This window comes from Leptopilina boulardi, unplaced genomic scaffold (genome assembly GCF_019393585.1).
Source record: "Leptopilina boulardi isolate dan_hultmark-lab unplaced genomic scaffold, ZJU_Lbou_2.1 LbouV2_310, whole genome shotgun sequence".
Taxonomy (NCBI): domain Eukaryota; kingdom Metazoa; phylum Arthropoda; class Insecta; order Hymenoptera; family Figitidae; genus Leptopilina; species Leptopilina boulardi.
The window spans coordinates 314670-331438 of record NW_026137875.1 but is presented as its reverse complement, the minus strand read 5'-3'; the positions used below and the strand labels follow the sequence as shown (position 1 = coordinate 331438).

The window sequence follows — 16769 nt, the reverse complement described above, 5'->3', positions numbered from 1 at the left end:
AATAAATGTTTATTTGATCTAAATAAATATAAACTTTTGATTTATTTTAATCGAAATTTTTCGAACGAAGAAAGAATTTTATTGAATCAAATAAGCTTGTTGTTTATTCAAAAAAGAATTTTGTTAACTACATAGCAGTAGATTTATTTGGTTGATTCAACCAAAATTTTGTTTTTTCAAACAAATTTTTTCTCTGGGTGTTTAAATAAAAGAAACTGTAATATTGTTATTATAGAGTGAAAGAAACATTTCTTTTTGTATTAAAAACGAATATTTCTTTGCACCGAAAATATATTTTTTTTTATTAAAACAAATAAAGTTTTTTAAATTAACAAAATAAGTGATTTTAAATTCTTAATACAAAAAAATTGTTTCGAATTAAAAAAATAAGTGGATAAAATATATTATTTTTATTGGCACCCTCAAAAACAAAAAAAAAAAAAAAAAATATTTTCCTCACAGATAAATATTTATTTGTTTCCAATAAATTTTATTCGATTGAAATAAATATTATGTTCTGCAAGTTTTGAACATTAAAATGAGCAAAAAAAAAAAAATTTTTTTTTTTACTACTCCTTTAAATTCAAATTTTATTATAAAATATTTGTTATTGCATGAAAAAATTAATAAACAATTTAATAAATTAATGTATTCGTTTATTTTTTATTGCAGTAGTAAATTTATAAAGCATTATCATTCTCTCTATAGACAACAAAATTGATTTGGTTCATTTAAACGTTTATAACTTTTTAGGCACATAATAAATTTTGATTTAGTTGAAATAAAACTTTTATTTTCGTTAAATAAAACTTTTTTTATTTTCATCAAATAGAACTTTTATTTTGTTTAAATAAAAATTTTATTCACAACAAATAATGTTTTTATTTATGTGAAATAAAATTTTTACTCGCACAACAAATAAATGATTCTCTAAATTTTTTTTTTTTATTTCTATAATTAAATTTGAATGAGAATTCGTTTCACTATTCAAAATTAGTGAAAATATCTTCTAATCTTTAGTCATTTTTCACTGAAACTTTAGTAAAAAAAAAAAAAAAAAAAAAAAAAATATTACTAAATCAAATAATACTAGTTTACTATAAAATAGAAATTAGTGAAAATTTTCTACCAATTTGAATTAGTGAACGAATTCTCACTAATTCTTAGAGAATAAATTTATAATAAATTATTGAAGTAAATTATATTCGGTTTTTCGAAAAAATAAATATATTTGTAAAAAAAAAAAATGGAATTACGAATTCATTATTTTTCACTGATAATTAAGTATAAAAATAATATTTCACACTGACCCGCGTCTTTAATTTATGCCATATGATGCTGATCAGTAAACCCCTATCTTGAAATGAAATACCTTTGAGCAAAATTTGCCGCGCACAAATCTCGTTAGGTTTGGCAATTTCTATATATATATACACGAGAATTAATCATCATTTTTAAAAATAATTCAACTTTAAAAAAAAGAGAATGTAAAATATATATATTTCCCTCTCTTGAAAGAAAGTTATTTATGAAAATTTTTAAAATTTCATTTTCAATAGAGGTATATATATATATGTACTCGCTTAAGAGAAAAAATTTACTAACTGTAACAAATTAACGGATTTTTCCTAATGGACGGTAATCAGATAATATCATTTAGTGTATAATTATCACAGATCGGACTGAAGATACTTTAATTATATTCTGGTAATGAGTCTTTGCTGCACATTTGATGTTGAGAAATAGATATATCTTATATATATAGTTATATTCGAGATTTATATAATCGATAAAAAAAATTCTGATTTTATGTGATTGACACGATGAAAAAGTTTCACTGTACTTCAAAAAATTAGCGGTCATTGACGATGACATCTGACAACGACACACACACACACACACAAATGCGGTATAATCGCTTGTGACTGATAGTCGTTACAAGGATCGATCTCTTTTTCGAAATTGATACCTTTCACTTTTCAATTTAAAAATTTTTGTCCTTTATATAAACCGCAGTATACACTGAGAAAACGATATTTTTTGTTCAATCATATAATATACGTTTAATTTACACTTTTAGTACCTATACCCTGTAAGAAAAAAGTTGGATAGCGAGAATCGGGAAAACGTATTGAAGCAGAATAAACAAAAAATTTAATATTTTATAAAAATATATTATATTGGGGTCAATCCATTATATTTCGACTGAAGTCGTCGCTGACTAATTTTTAAAAATTATAATACTTTGCAGGAATGATTTTGAAGTTATCAAGATCACGAAATGAAAAAAATTTTATTAAAATTTTAATTATTTATTGCAAAATATGAATTTAAAGTTTATGAGGTGCTGAAAACTGTCAATTTTTTAGCCATTAGAAAATATGCAAAAAAAAACAGAATTTACCATAAAAATAAAAAAAAATTGTTGTAATTTACTAAGAATGAATAAATTTATCATTATCAATTGATGTAATTATTTAAATATGTGAAATAATATATAAAATATGACTTTCAATTTCGCCTGTCAAATAACCTAAATTTGCAAATTTCATCTATAAAATGTGAGAAAGAGAAGTCATTAAATTGAAAAAAACCTTACCAAATATAAAGTACCTGTGACTAACTTTTAGTTTTTCTTAGCACTTTTTTCCTTTTTTCTTCATAAATGTGAAATAAAAAGCAATAAAAATTGGCACTTTGCTTATTTTCACTATTTTCAAATGTAAATAACTTTCTTGGAGAAAACTGAAAAATTACAAAACTTGGGCAATATCTAATTGATCACTAACTACACACACTGGAAAAAAATTCGCTTTGGTCCCGAAGATACTTTTTGAGATAATTATGTTTAAACTTTTCACAATTTTTATCAGGTTAATACATGTAGTTTTTTAAGGACGAAGTTAGGTTTTATTGGTTAAACATTTTGAACTAACTTCAATTTTATAAAAATCACATGCATTAACCTGATAAAAATTGTGAAAAGTTTAAACATAATTATCTCAAAAAGTATCTTCGGGACCAAAGCGAATTTTTTTCCAGTGTGTGTAGTTAGTGATCAATTAGATATTGCCCAAGTTTTGTAATTTTTCAGTTTTCTCCAAGAAAGTTATTTACATTTGAAAATAGTGAAAATAAGCAAAGTGCCAATTTTTATTGCTTTTTATTTCACATTTATGAAGAAAAAAGGAAAAAAGTGCTATGAAAAACTAAAAGTTAGTCACAGGTACTTTATATTTGGTAAGGTTTTTTTCAATTTAATGACTTCTCTTTCTCACATTTAATAGATGAAATTTGCAAATTTAGGTTATTTGACAGGCGAACTTGAAAATCATATTTTATATATTATTTCACATATTTAAATAATTATATCAATTGATAATGATAAATTTATTCATTCTTAGTAAATTACAACAATTTTTTTTTATTTTTATGGTAAATTCTGTTTTTTTTTTTGCATATTTTCTAATGGCTAAAAAATTGACAGTTTTCAGCACCTCATAAACTTTAAATTCATATTTTGCAATAAATAAATTTGCGTACATAGTGGTTAATTAGTGAAATTTCATTAAATTAACGATTAAATTTCCTTGAATTTTTAGCGCATATACCCTTTTTGAAATTAGTGGTACACTTATCCCTATAGAAATCTATGATACTTTGTTAATTCCAATTTGGAAAGTAAAAAATTATTATACAACTGATTTAGTTTTTAGTATTAATAAAAGGTATAAAAAGAAAATTAATTTAAGGCCTTATACTTTTTTTAATATATTTATTTATTTAACATATACATGGGCATTGTAAAAAAGTTATGGTTATTTTTATTATTAATCAATTAATATTCGTGAATAAATAATTTTGGTCTTACCTTTAAAATGAGGATTTAGTTTATTTATTCTCATTTCCTTTCATTTATTATTGCACTTATTATTTATTAATTAATTTTCTTGTTTTGTCTCTTTATTAATCACTATTTACATTAACTGCTATTAATTAATTTATAGAAAAAAGTAATTATTCTATTCAGTTCTATACCGACAATAGAAATTTAAATTCAATAACTTGTATCCATTGTCGGTAAAAAGAGTAGCATACTTACCCGACGAATAGCTCTTTCACATTTACTAAATAACCTAATTCTATTATTTTTAATTGAAAGTTCCATTTTTCTCTTAATTCTTGTCTCTCCACAATTTATTTAACCTTTTTATTAATAAAAGGTCACTTTTATCACAATTAAAACGTTTTTTCATTCGTTTTAACGCTATTTTCAATCGAACGTATTGGACTAACTACACACAACGGATTCGACCTAACACTCCAATATGTTAAAATTCAAATAACGGATTCAACATACCGAGCTTTAATACGTTTTCCCGATTCTCGCTATCCAACTTTTTTTACAGGGTATATATCCTTGTTATACAGTCAGAAAAAAATTTAAGTTTAATTCAACAATTCCTTTGTTTTGATGAAATATATATATATATATTTCATTTAAACATATTTTGTTTGATTCAAAGTTAATATTCTTCATTTACAATAAAAATATTTAACATGAAAAATAGTTTTTTATAATCATGTAAAAATCTTGTTGTAAGAATAAATATAAAATAATAATTAATGGAACATCTGAATTGTGACACTTTGCAGGGAATGGTAGCTTTTTTCGATACAAACCGGAGAACTAAAATAGAGAAAAGTAGGGTGAATTAACCCGTGTGGAAAACGCCCCGTTCGTCCCATGCGTGATAGGGGCCCCCGGCAGGGTCCCAAGTGGAAAATCCATGAGGGCAAATCCATGCGGGCACCAGCAGGGCCCCCGCTATTTGCCCTCACGGTTCCCTGCTCAAAAATTTGTCTAAGTCCAAAAACAAAAATTTTTTTTTACCAAAAAATGTTTAGTTCAGAATGCATTAAATAACATTTTAAAGCAGTTGAAATAAACATTAGGTGACATTTAAAAAAAATCTAAGTACCAAGTTTTGGAAATCCACAAGGGCACCAGCAGGGTGCCCGGTCTTTACCCTCACGGTGCCCCGCTCAAAAATTTGTCTAAGTTAAAAAAAAAAATTTTTTTTTGTATAATAAATGTTTACTTCAGAATGCATTAAATAACATTTTAAAGCACTTGAAATAAACATTGGGTGACATTTTTTAAAAATCTATGTACAAAATTATGGAAATACACGAAGGCTCCAGCAGGGCCCTTGCTATTTGCCCTCACGGTGCCCTGCTCAAAAATTTTTCTAAGTTCAAAATTCAAATATTTTTTCATCAACACAAAATGAATGTTTCCAATGATTCAGAACAACGAAAAACGCGTTTTTAATAAAAATATATTTACACTTTTTATGAAAATTCACCTGAGATGATTCATGACAATAATCATAAAGCATATAATTAATTATATTTTATAAATTGCATTTGATTGGAAAATATAATTTAATAAATCTTAACTTTAACTAAATGATGTTAAGCACTTTTCTTTGTTAGGTATTTTTCAAGTTTAAATAGCATCAAGAAGTTAGCATTCGTTTTGAAGTAGCGTGCGTAGCGTAGTTGGTAAAGCGTTAGACTCATAGTCCGTAGGTCGTAGGTTCGATTCCCCCCATGCGTTAGATTTATTTATTTCTCAGGTTTGCGTTTAATCATTAATTCTATGTATGAATTAATTGAAAAATGAAAATATCCGTTAATAGTATGCATAAATTAAATATTTTTTAATTTTTTAATTAATTAATTTATTATTACTTTTAATTATATCCGACAGTTAATTAATTAGAACGTTAATTAATAAATTCAATTTGAGTAAGAATTTAATTTAAAATTGAATAATTATTAAATAAATATGTTATTTATTCATAACTTAACCTTATTTATTATTAATTAACTTTTATAATATAAATTTATAAAATTTATAAATAAAATATAATAAATTTTCCATGAGGGTACACATGAGGGAAAGCATGTCACGCCTTTGAGGGCTCCACGTGGATTGCCCCTATGGTTTCCATGCGGCACGAGGGCAATCCACGAGTGCCCCTCACGGGGCCATTGCCAATTTTCCACACGGGAAGTGTTAAAAATATAAAGATATTACATATTTCGAACGTTCTACTGAAATTGCATTAGAAATTTAAATGTGCCCATTCTGAACGAACCCTTAAGTTTAAATTAAAGATTATTATAATTTTTATTCAAGCAAATAATATTTTTTAATGAAAGTGACAAATATTTTCCATATATATTGAAAAAAAAAATAGAAATTGTGTATAAAATTTAAAAAATCGTTTAAACAGATTTCTATATTTAAAGTAATAATTCTTTTTCCTAATACACAGAAAAAACCTGATCTCAAATTGAGTACGAAATTCATACTCAATTTGATACGCATAAAAAATGAAATTTTGTCTCATTTTGAGTTATAATGTTAAAAGTATCGAAATGAGACAGGGCAGTTTCATATCGAGTAAAAGATAAATGTTTAAAAATATTATCAAATAACAATTAATTATATAAAAACCCAAAAAATATAAAATAAAAATAACCAATTAAACTTATTATATTGTTTAATTATTTAAAAGGTAATAACTTGTAATCGTGTAGTAAAATTTTAAGTAAGAGAAACATATTTTTAGGTTATGAACGTGAAAACATGTGTTTTGACAGTAAAAACAGTACTGCCAACCTAAACAATGGCGCGAAATTTAAAAACTGGTAAAATTAATTATTATTTAAATAAATAATATGATTAATATTTTTTACTTAAAAAAATATTAAATATTCGCACTGATGTTAAGAATCTATTTAATATTATTCAAATATTAGAAAAAATTATATTTAAATTGTAAATCAGTTTAAAAATGATAACAACCTAAAAATCTGAAACTAAGGCACTTTCAAATTGAGTAACTTGAAGTTTGTCATTTTATCAATTTGATACCGATCTCAAAATGAGTTACAACAAAAATGAGTCCAGGTTTTTTTTTCTGTGATTGTATATATTTACGCATATAATATATATGAATTTAATTCTCATTTTAATTTCTCATTTTTTAAACGTGCCTTTCAACCATTGTCGCTCATAGGTCACAAGAATGACTTCATAGAATATATAAATATATATATATATATTTATTGAGTTGTTTACCGATATGATTGATGATCCAAAATCAATATGGATGGCATTACCGGTTTTGTGAATTAATTAATATTTCTATCTGTTGCGAGAATTTAACTAATTATATGAAATATAATAATATTGGCTATGAATAAAAGTAGAAAAATAACATATCAAAATGTGACAATATATTCTATGAGTCAATTAGTATATCATATTGATTACGTACATATATACAATATTTATGATTCATTATATATGAAAGTTAATTATTTTTCTGAAATATGTAAAAAAAAAATGATGATTATTATTATATATGTATTTTAAATGAAAAAAAAATTAAAAGGTCAAAATCTTACGTCAAATAATTTTTTTTTAACTTTTTTTTTTTTGAATTTTTTTCTTTCATTTCAGACAAAAATCGCAATTTTTATTCAATTTTTCGAAAACAATAGCTTATTTATTGAAATATTTTCTATAATTAAAGTAAGTGCACCAATTACGGCTCGTTCATAAAAAAATAGCTATTATGTATTACTATTATATTTAATATACCTAACTGTTGTAAAATGATTAAAAAAAAATTATTTTAATCTTTTTTTGATATACAATTACTAATAAAGATGCAGATTTAAACAGTTATTAATTTAATTATTTGCGTTCAAATTTTTTCCCTCTCCGTAATTGAAACATTTTAAAAATTTCAATTGACTTCAATTACGGTGGTCAAAGTATCTTCAAAATATACGTAATTTTGGTCACCGTAATTAATACACCGAAACTTATGCAAACGTGCCTTAATAGAAAATTAACATGAGCCAAAAATTTTGAATGTTCAAATGAACAAATTTTTTTTTTGCAACTTCATTAAGTACGAATTTTATTACAAAATATTGTTTTAAATATCTAAAAAGAAGTTATTTAATTTAATAATTATTTAATTTACTGATTTATTTTACATATAGACATTATAATTTTTAATAATTTATAGATTCAAAAAAGTATTTTGTTCATTTGAACGTTCAGAACTTTTGGCTCATAAAATTACGGTATTAGTTTTAATTTCTCATATTCGTTTAAATAATCGATTTTTATAAAGTTAAAATTTTTTTTTTTTTTTTTTTTTTTGAAATATTATAAAAAATAATTGTAATTCAAATTCACTCTGCCAATACTGCCAACCTAGAAGACTGAATTTTCGGTCAGGATCATTTTTAATAACTTGAAATTTGTCGCATACTCAAATTCGATATACCCAATTTCAAAATGAGTTGTAACAAAAATATTTTGTTAAAAAAAGTGAATGTTAAAAGATGTAAAAATAAAAAAATGATATTTACAATAAAAGAAATGATTTTCTAAAGACGTATTCCACACGCGCCATCTTCCTGATAGATATTCCTGCCACGACATCAACCGTCAATTCGATAAGATCAATAAAATTTCACGGAGCCTTGCACATACCGTGTGTGTGTATATATATATATATATATATATTCTTATAACAGAGTCAGTTAATAAAGCTCGATAATATTCATCGCATTCGATGAATCACCAATGATTAAAACTAGCAATGATTTTTATTCCTTCTTTTTTATTTTTTGATTACAGATGGAGAACGGAGCCTACTACGATGATGATCCATCGTGCAAGTTTCACGAGACGCCTCGAGCGCCCCTAAGAAAGTTCATCCGTCCAACAGAATTATTTCGCATGGATTCCTCGTCAAATCCCGACTCGCACATTTACGAAGACATCACTTCCAGTGCTTCAAATCCCACAAGTTCACCATTTCGTACACAACATAATAATAGTTTATGTCTTGCTGATAATGAACTTTTTCTTTCACAAGTACAAAATACAAATCGTCTACCAAATTATTATTCAAATTCAGAAATTGATCATGATTCATTAAATTCATTTCATCGTAATCTCACTCTTCCTTTGCGTCGAACAAATCCACTAACAAAAGATGAGAATTTAATAAGTTCATCGGTACGTGTCACTAGTAGAGAACGTATTCGAGCTGGTACATCGTTACACAATAATGATAGTTCAATAATTGATGAAAATTATCGTTATTCCTCGGGACCAATAAATATTGATGTGCACAATGATCAAAGAAATCATGGTAGAAGACGTCGTAAGAAAGATTGCAAACATTGTAAAAATAGAACAAATTCAGGATTTTCAACATCATCATCAATAGAAGTGCCCGTCGATGTGTCCTGTTCTAATGAGAGATTTTATGATGATAACAATGATTTTCGTTTGGAAACTGAAAAATCAATTCTCGGTATTATTGAGCCAATTTTTACAATGCCAGAGGGACGATTACCGAGTTTCTGTAATAATTCAAGGTGTGAAAAACAATTGAGCAGTGTTTATTGTATTTCAAATAATGTTAATTGTAGTGCCGTTGGTTCGGGTAATGTTAAGACCTTGAACTATGACAAGAACGACATAGAAGCAAGGCTCGCCCACGTTGAGGGCTGTGAGGACAAGGCACTCATTACTCCTCCGAAGAATCGAGCTGGGATGAAGGTAAACTCTATCTATGCCCAGGAACACTGGCATACCAAGGACGTGCCGATCTTCCTTACCGACGCCAAGGAACAAAGTTCCTTTCAGGTAAGAGCATTCACTGAGCGCAAGTTTTAGTTCGCGATGCACGATTTCTTTTGTCTGCAGGTGCACTATATATATATAAAGCAAGCAGTTGTATATTCACCTTAGTATATAGAAGGTTGCCCTTGAAATGAGAAAAAAGTGGAAGGTGCAGAAAATTTGTAGTACAATTTGGGCCGAACTGCTTATTTTTTATATAATTAAAGATTTACGAGGGTTAGTTTATATATCTTAAAGTCGTCATTCCTCTTTTCTGCAAACTTGAAGAAAAAATATTTTAACTCCGGATATTAAAGCTATCAGCTGTTATACGGAATGAAAAATTTATTTGAGTCAATTAAATTGTATTTGTGACTTGCAGCCCCCCCCCCCGTCCAAAAACTTTATAAGCAAGAATTATCATATATCATATCATATTACTTATGAATTGAAGAAAAAAGTATTTAGGGAAGTATATTTTACTAGATAAATAATAATTAATAATTTTTACTTTGCTGAATGCTAAAATTGTAGAAGTTTAAATTTTTTAAATGTTTATTTGGTCGCCATATTGGATCCGCCATTTTGATTGATCTGTCGGAAAAATTGTTTTCCTTTCGAAATATTTTTAAATTTATTGAAAAATCATTAAAAAATCGCGTCATTTTGCAAATAAACATTAATAAACATTTTTTAAGCCTTTTTTTTGATAGTATTTTCAAATACGTTGGATATAGGTTTCACGAAAAATTGGGATTTTTCTTTCTGTAAAATATCATTCCTTAAAGTTAGACTAAAATTTCAGTGCATTTGGGGCTTAATGGGTTAATAATATTTTTGAAGGTTAAGTAAAATGGAATCAAAGATTTTTTTTTTATTGGTGAAATTTTTTTATTATAAATTTTTATTTACATACTTCTTTATTTATTAAAATTTTAATATATTATTTTATGTAATTAGATTTGTTCAAATTGGGTGGGGGGAAATCCAAAATGGCGATTAAGCGGTGCACACACAAACATAAGAAATGTATGGGATGAAGTCGAACTTTTTTAATATCTCGTTAAGGCCAGGTCCAAGTGAGGCAGCGCCATCTACATTGAAACTAATATTTTGGAAAATTTTCAACAGCCTTTTTTTGAAAATAAAGAAGGTAAAATGCTTTTTCCTTTATGGATAATTGATTATTGGCAAGATATACACTAGCTAAAACTTTTTTTGAGTTAAAATAATAAAAAAAATTTCATGTCAATAAATTAAATATGAGCGCACTTTTTTCACAAAAACTGTAACAGTACTTTCTCAGAAATTACAATCAAAAATGCAATTTCCATTTGGAAAATTAATAAACGCTAAAAAATACACGACCTAAGATTTACCAATAACGAAAATAACAAAAAAAAAGTATTTTAACATAACATATTTTACTCATTATGACAACCGTTTGGCAGGTTATTTATGTCACCAGACGTTTCGCAGTTTTGCCGAAAGGAGGAGATTGGCGCTGTTGCTAACCACCTGAAATAAATAAAGGAAATAGCATTTTATTATCTTGTTTTCAAGAAAAGGCTGTTGAAAATTTTCCAAAATTTTAGTATCAATGTAGATGGCGCTGCCTCACATAGACCTGGCCTTAAAATGAAATTTTGGAACCTAAGTGTATTAGGATTTTAATTTCAATTTTTAATTACCTATTTAATGCAATAATAAAATTTATTAAAAAAATAAAATCGTTTTTTATTATTGTATTAAATAGGTCATTAAAAATAGAAACTAAAATTCTAATACACTTAGGTTTCAAAATTTCATTTAAACGAGATACTTATTAAAAAAATTCATCTTCATCCCGTAGATTTCTTATATGTTTGTTTGTGCACCACTTCATCGCCATTTTGGATTTCCCCTACCCAACTTAAACAACCTAATTATTAACATTTTTATTTTTCGATATCTTTCTACAATTAATTTTTTTTTTTATGAATTTGTATATTGAATTTACAATTAATATTTTGAAATTTTTGTTCAATTTATTTGTCGATGATTAAATTTTTTATAATATATTTAATAATTATTATACGCAAATATAACTTTTAATTTCTATATTAATTTTTATTTATCTGAATGAATTTTATGATTATTTTTTGTTGTATATTTGATTATTATAATAATAATAATAATTTTTTTTTACTTTATATATTTTATGTAAGATAAATTTAATTTTAATGAATTATGATATTTTTTAATGTTTATTTTTCATCATTTTTATTTATTTTTTTTTTTACATAAACAGAAATATTTTATTTTTTAACATAAACTAATGTAGTTAAGAATGTATGTGTTTAATTGAAATCTAAGAATACAGAATTTTCATATTTCTGAATTTTCTCTGTAGGTAAAAAATTTTTTCGTTTGAGTTTTCTGACAGGGGGGGGGGTGCAAGTCGTATTTGTTTATAAATTATTGGTCCAAATACAATTTATTTAAGCAGAATGCTTATCTCATAAAAATAATTAGTTAAAATTTTCATTTTAATAATTTTTATTAGATAATAATTATATTTTTAATCGAATTTTCATTTGACAGAATTTCTTTTTTGAACGAATTTTTACTTAACTGTGAATTAATGTATAGAATTTTTATTGCACAGAATTATATTAATAAAATTATATCTAATAAAATTCTTTAAAATGAAATGATTCTAACTAATGATTTTTAAGGGATATTTAATAATCATGCAACATTATAACATAAACTCAAACTAAAAAATAGTTTTTAATATGTAAAGAAAAATATTTAAAATAATTTAAATAGCGAAGTAGAAAAAAATCTTTTTTTATTGACAGATAATACACTGAAAAAAAAAATTTTATTTGATTTAAATAATCGGTTTCATATATATATAATTTCAATATTTCACTAAGATTAAAACTAAAAAATTTCATTTAAAAAAATAATTCCAAAAGTTTATTATAAAAATAACAGATTTAAAGTAACGAATATAAAAAAAAAGGAATAGAATTAATTTTATTATACTCAACGTTAACGAAGTAAAACTCAAAATCCGTTTTATTCCTCCAATTAAAATGTAGGTAATCTGTAGAAAGTATATGCGGTCATATTTTTATGATATTGTCGCGCTGTTTCCTCTCCTTCTAATTACTCACACAATTTCGAATTATTATTATTTTTATAATTAAAACTAATTATACTCTTTTATTCCAAAGCATGACTTCCTAGATTCTTCTCGCATGAAGAAAAAGGACATTAATTTATTTCTTCTTGATTCTTAACTTGACAAAGAAAAAAAAAAAATTAATGTTTGTTGCGCCGAAAAATTTTCAACTTTTTTTTCCCTCTCGTTCAAGATAATTCTTAAACGAAATTTCTTGCATTCACATTTCACTAGTGCGTATATATATATACATATATATGTGTGTGTATTGTGAACCAGTTATTTAAGAATGTATATGTATTGCCTGCGGAGAACTTCTTCAAATGCCAAATGCCAACGCACGTGGCGACATCGACCGACACTACTTATTAATCCATAGTCGTGCACGATACATTTGTTTGCCGCTAGGTGTCGCATGAAAAGAAGTTACATTTATGCTTTTGGCTTTCCCATAAACGAGATGTTTGCTTGAGACTATAAAAGGGAATGCGAAACGAACGAAAGCATACTTACCTGGCGTAGAGGCTACCGTGATCAACAAGGCGGTTCCTCCAGGGCGAGGCTCTTCCATTGCACTTCGGTCGAGCTGACCCTTGCGAATATCCCTAATGTGGATATCTCGGACGTATAATTTTTGTTAGTCGGGACTGCGTACGCGCTGTCCCGGATAAATATTTATAAAAACAAAATTCTTTAGAATTTATAAATTAAATTTTACATTATTTAAATTCAATTAAATATTTAAAAAAAAGGGATTTTAATTTAAAACATTTTATCTAACATTTTGCATAAGCAAAAAATTAATTATTTAATAAAATAAGTTTAATTTATAATTATTATTATATCGTTAAAATTAATAATTTCATTTAAATACAAGAAAATAAAATGTGATAATTACATTTTCAATGAAGTTCTTTCACTCTTAATTAGCGGAAAATAAAACTACAACTTTTCATCTCTCTCTCTGTATACAATATATATTTGATCACTTAAATATTCGTGTCTAATTAAGAGGATCCCCTTGTGTCAATTTTATGTCAAATTTATAAAAGTCAATCATTTTTTTTTTACTTGCTTTGTATAAAATAATATTAATTAAGATGTTTATCTTTTCATTAATTGGAGAAATTTAATTATAAAGAGAAAACCAATTTTATAGATAAATATTGCAGCATACTAAAAAAGTTCTGTATATATTAATAGTTAATGAATGATTGGCAGTTATTTTTTTAATATTTAATTAAAAATTAGATTTTCTACATATTATAATAAAATTCTCTAATTGGGTTTCCAATAATTACAAAAAAAAATATAAATATTAATTGATAAATAATTAATAAAACTTTAAAAATAATTAAAAATTAAAAGAAAAAAGCTAATTAATATTTATTATACATAATCATATTTTTCAAATGTGATATCCATTTATTTTAAATGACAACTAGTAAATGACAGAGAATATTAAATAATTAAAATATAATATTAAATATAATTAAATTCAGAATTAAACAAAAATTCTAAACATTCATAATTAATTTATAAGCAGGTTATTATTAATTAAAATTGGTAAATTTTTAACAATATCTTGAATGTTGAATTTATTTTTAAAATATGTTTCATATAATTTTTACTTCCTTAATATGATATTAATGACGTGATAAATAATTTTTTTTTTTTAATGATTAAACTGGGACATTTTTTTTTACTTCTTCCTATCTGCGAGCATAAATCTATCATTCAGTTCCGCGCAGCATCGCACAGCTCTCCGTGAATGAAGTCTTTATAATATTGAATCGAAGCTTATTTAGCAGAAATTACGACTCGGTGGGTCTGACCGCGAAAGAGAACACATGAATAATTCATATTTTATATATACATATATATGCATACTGAAGAATGAATTATACAAATAAAAGTTTCTTTCGCTTATAGTATTAACGAGAAACATAAATTATTTCAATAATCAAAATGTTACGTCATTTGTATCATCGTTATCACACAAATTCTACAAATTCCAAATTTTTTATTTTAATTTCACATTATATTGTACAATGCTATATTATACTCTCTATAAATTTATAAAAATATATATATTTTCATATACCGTCAACCGGGGTAATTATATACCGATAAAAACGCAATTTTTTCAATCAACACGTTATTAATATTCAGAATTTAAAACAAATTTAACTATTGTGTTATGGGGACGCATGATTATGTTTTAAAAATCATTAGTTAGAAATTTCATTTTATGGAATTTCATTTATCATAATTATTTTTGAGTCGAATTTTTATTTGTTCGAATTAGTATTTTGCAGAATTTTCATCAAAACGATTTTCTATATTACCGAGAATTTTTATATAACCGAAAATTCACTTTATAGAATTTTTTTTTGTTCGAACTTTATTTATCAAAATTTTTATTTTCTCGAATTTTCATTTAACATAATAGGCATTTTAAAGAATTTTTATTGGGTAAAATTTCATTGCATATAATTATCTTTCAGATGAATTTTCATTTGTTCGAATTATTATTATTTCAAATAATTTCCATATAACCGATTATTCAATACTACAGAATTTTTACTTAACCGAAAAATCATTTAACAGAATTTCTATTTGATAGAATTTTCATTTGTCCGCAATTGCAAATGGCCGAACAAACAATCGACAGAAAGATTTTGGCACGATTTTTAAAATCAACCAATCATAATTTTATGGATAATTTTTGATTTGTTAATTTTCAAAATCGCACCGAAATTTTTCTGTCGATTGTTTGTTCGGTCATTTGCAATTTCGGACAAATGAAAATTCTATCAATTAAAAATTCTGTTAAATGAAATTTTTCCATTAAGTAAAAATTCAGTAGAATAAAAAATCGGTTATATGGAAATTATATCAAATAATAATTCGAACAAATGAAAATTCATCTGAAAGAATAAAATGAAAATTCTATGCAATGAAATTTTACACAATAAAAATTCTTTAAAATGCCTATTATGTTAAAAGAAAATTCGAGCAAATAAAAATTCGAACAAATAAAAGTTCTGTGAAGTGAATTTTCTCGGTTATATAAAAATTCTGCAAAATACTAATTCGAACAAATAAAAATTCGGCTCAAAAATATAATTTATTTGAATCAAAAATTTTTTAATTGAATCGATTAAACTGTATTCGAAAATTATAAAAATTATATTATGGGAAAAAAATTTATTTGGTAACTTAATATGAACATTGTTGCAGAAATAAATTTTCTATATATACATATATAGATATAAAATAATGATCTTTTATACTCGATGAAATAAGTGACAGCTGATCGATCAAAAAATATTTGCTCACTAACAGATGAATTGACAGAAAATAAAACTTATTTAATCAAACAGGTGAAGGTAAACTTATCTTCATAATTCGTTGACATTTACCAGATGACCATTGCATAAATTATTATTAAATTCCCTGGGCTCACTTTCATCACGATTATTTCATTCGAACAATGATTGGAGTTGAAATATATATAGGTATATATAAATTTTTTTAATTCCATCGATTTTAAATTATAAATTAATCACAATCTGTTTGATAATCGGGAATAAATTTTACAGTTGAATACATTTTATAATCCTGTGATATAGTATTACATATATGTATATATACAATATGTAAATTAAAAAAAAAATGGTGATATATTTAAAAAAAATTTTTTTTTGAAATGTAAAAAAAGTTTTTTTTTTTTTTGAAATTGTTTATATTCTTTTTGTATAAAAATTAACTTTTTCTTCATAGTAATTTTCTTGTCACGATTCGAATATTTTTATTTTAGATCGTAAAAAATCTAAAGAAAAAAACTGACATCCATAAATA

The 16769-nt window shown here is 24.9% G+C and overlaps 1 protein-coding gene and 1 non-coding gene across 3 annotated transcripts in view; both read left to right on the top strand.

Annotated features, from left to right (window-relative positions):
• LOC127283717 (uncharacterized) overlaps positions 1-16769 on the top strand; it is a 189354-nt gene that overhangs the window by 69907 nt on the left and 102678 nt on the right. For both annotated transcript variants that reach the window (XM_051308748.1, XM_051308749.1), the window contains exon 2: positions 8738-9757. In XM_051308748.1, the coding sequence (XP_051164705.1) occupies positions 8738-9757 (1020 nt within the window). The remainder of the gene's footprint in view (positions 1-8737; positions 9758-16769) is intronic.
• On the top strand, positions 13411-13572 carry LOC127283838 (U1 spliceosomal RNA). The gene has a single exon (XR_007843397.1). It is a non-coding gene; the product is annotated as a U1 spliceosomal RNA (small nuclear RNA).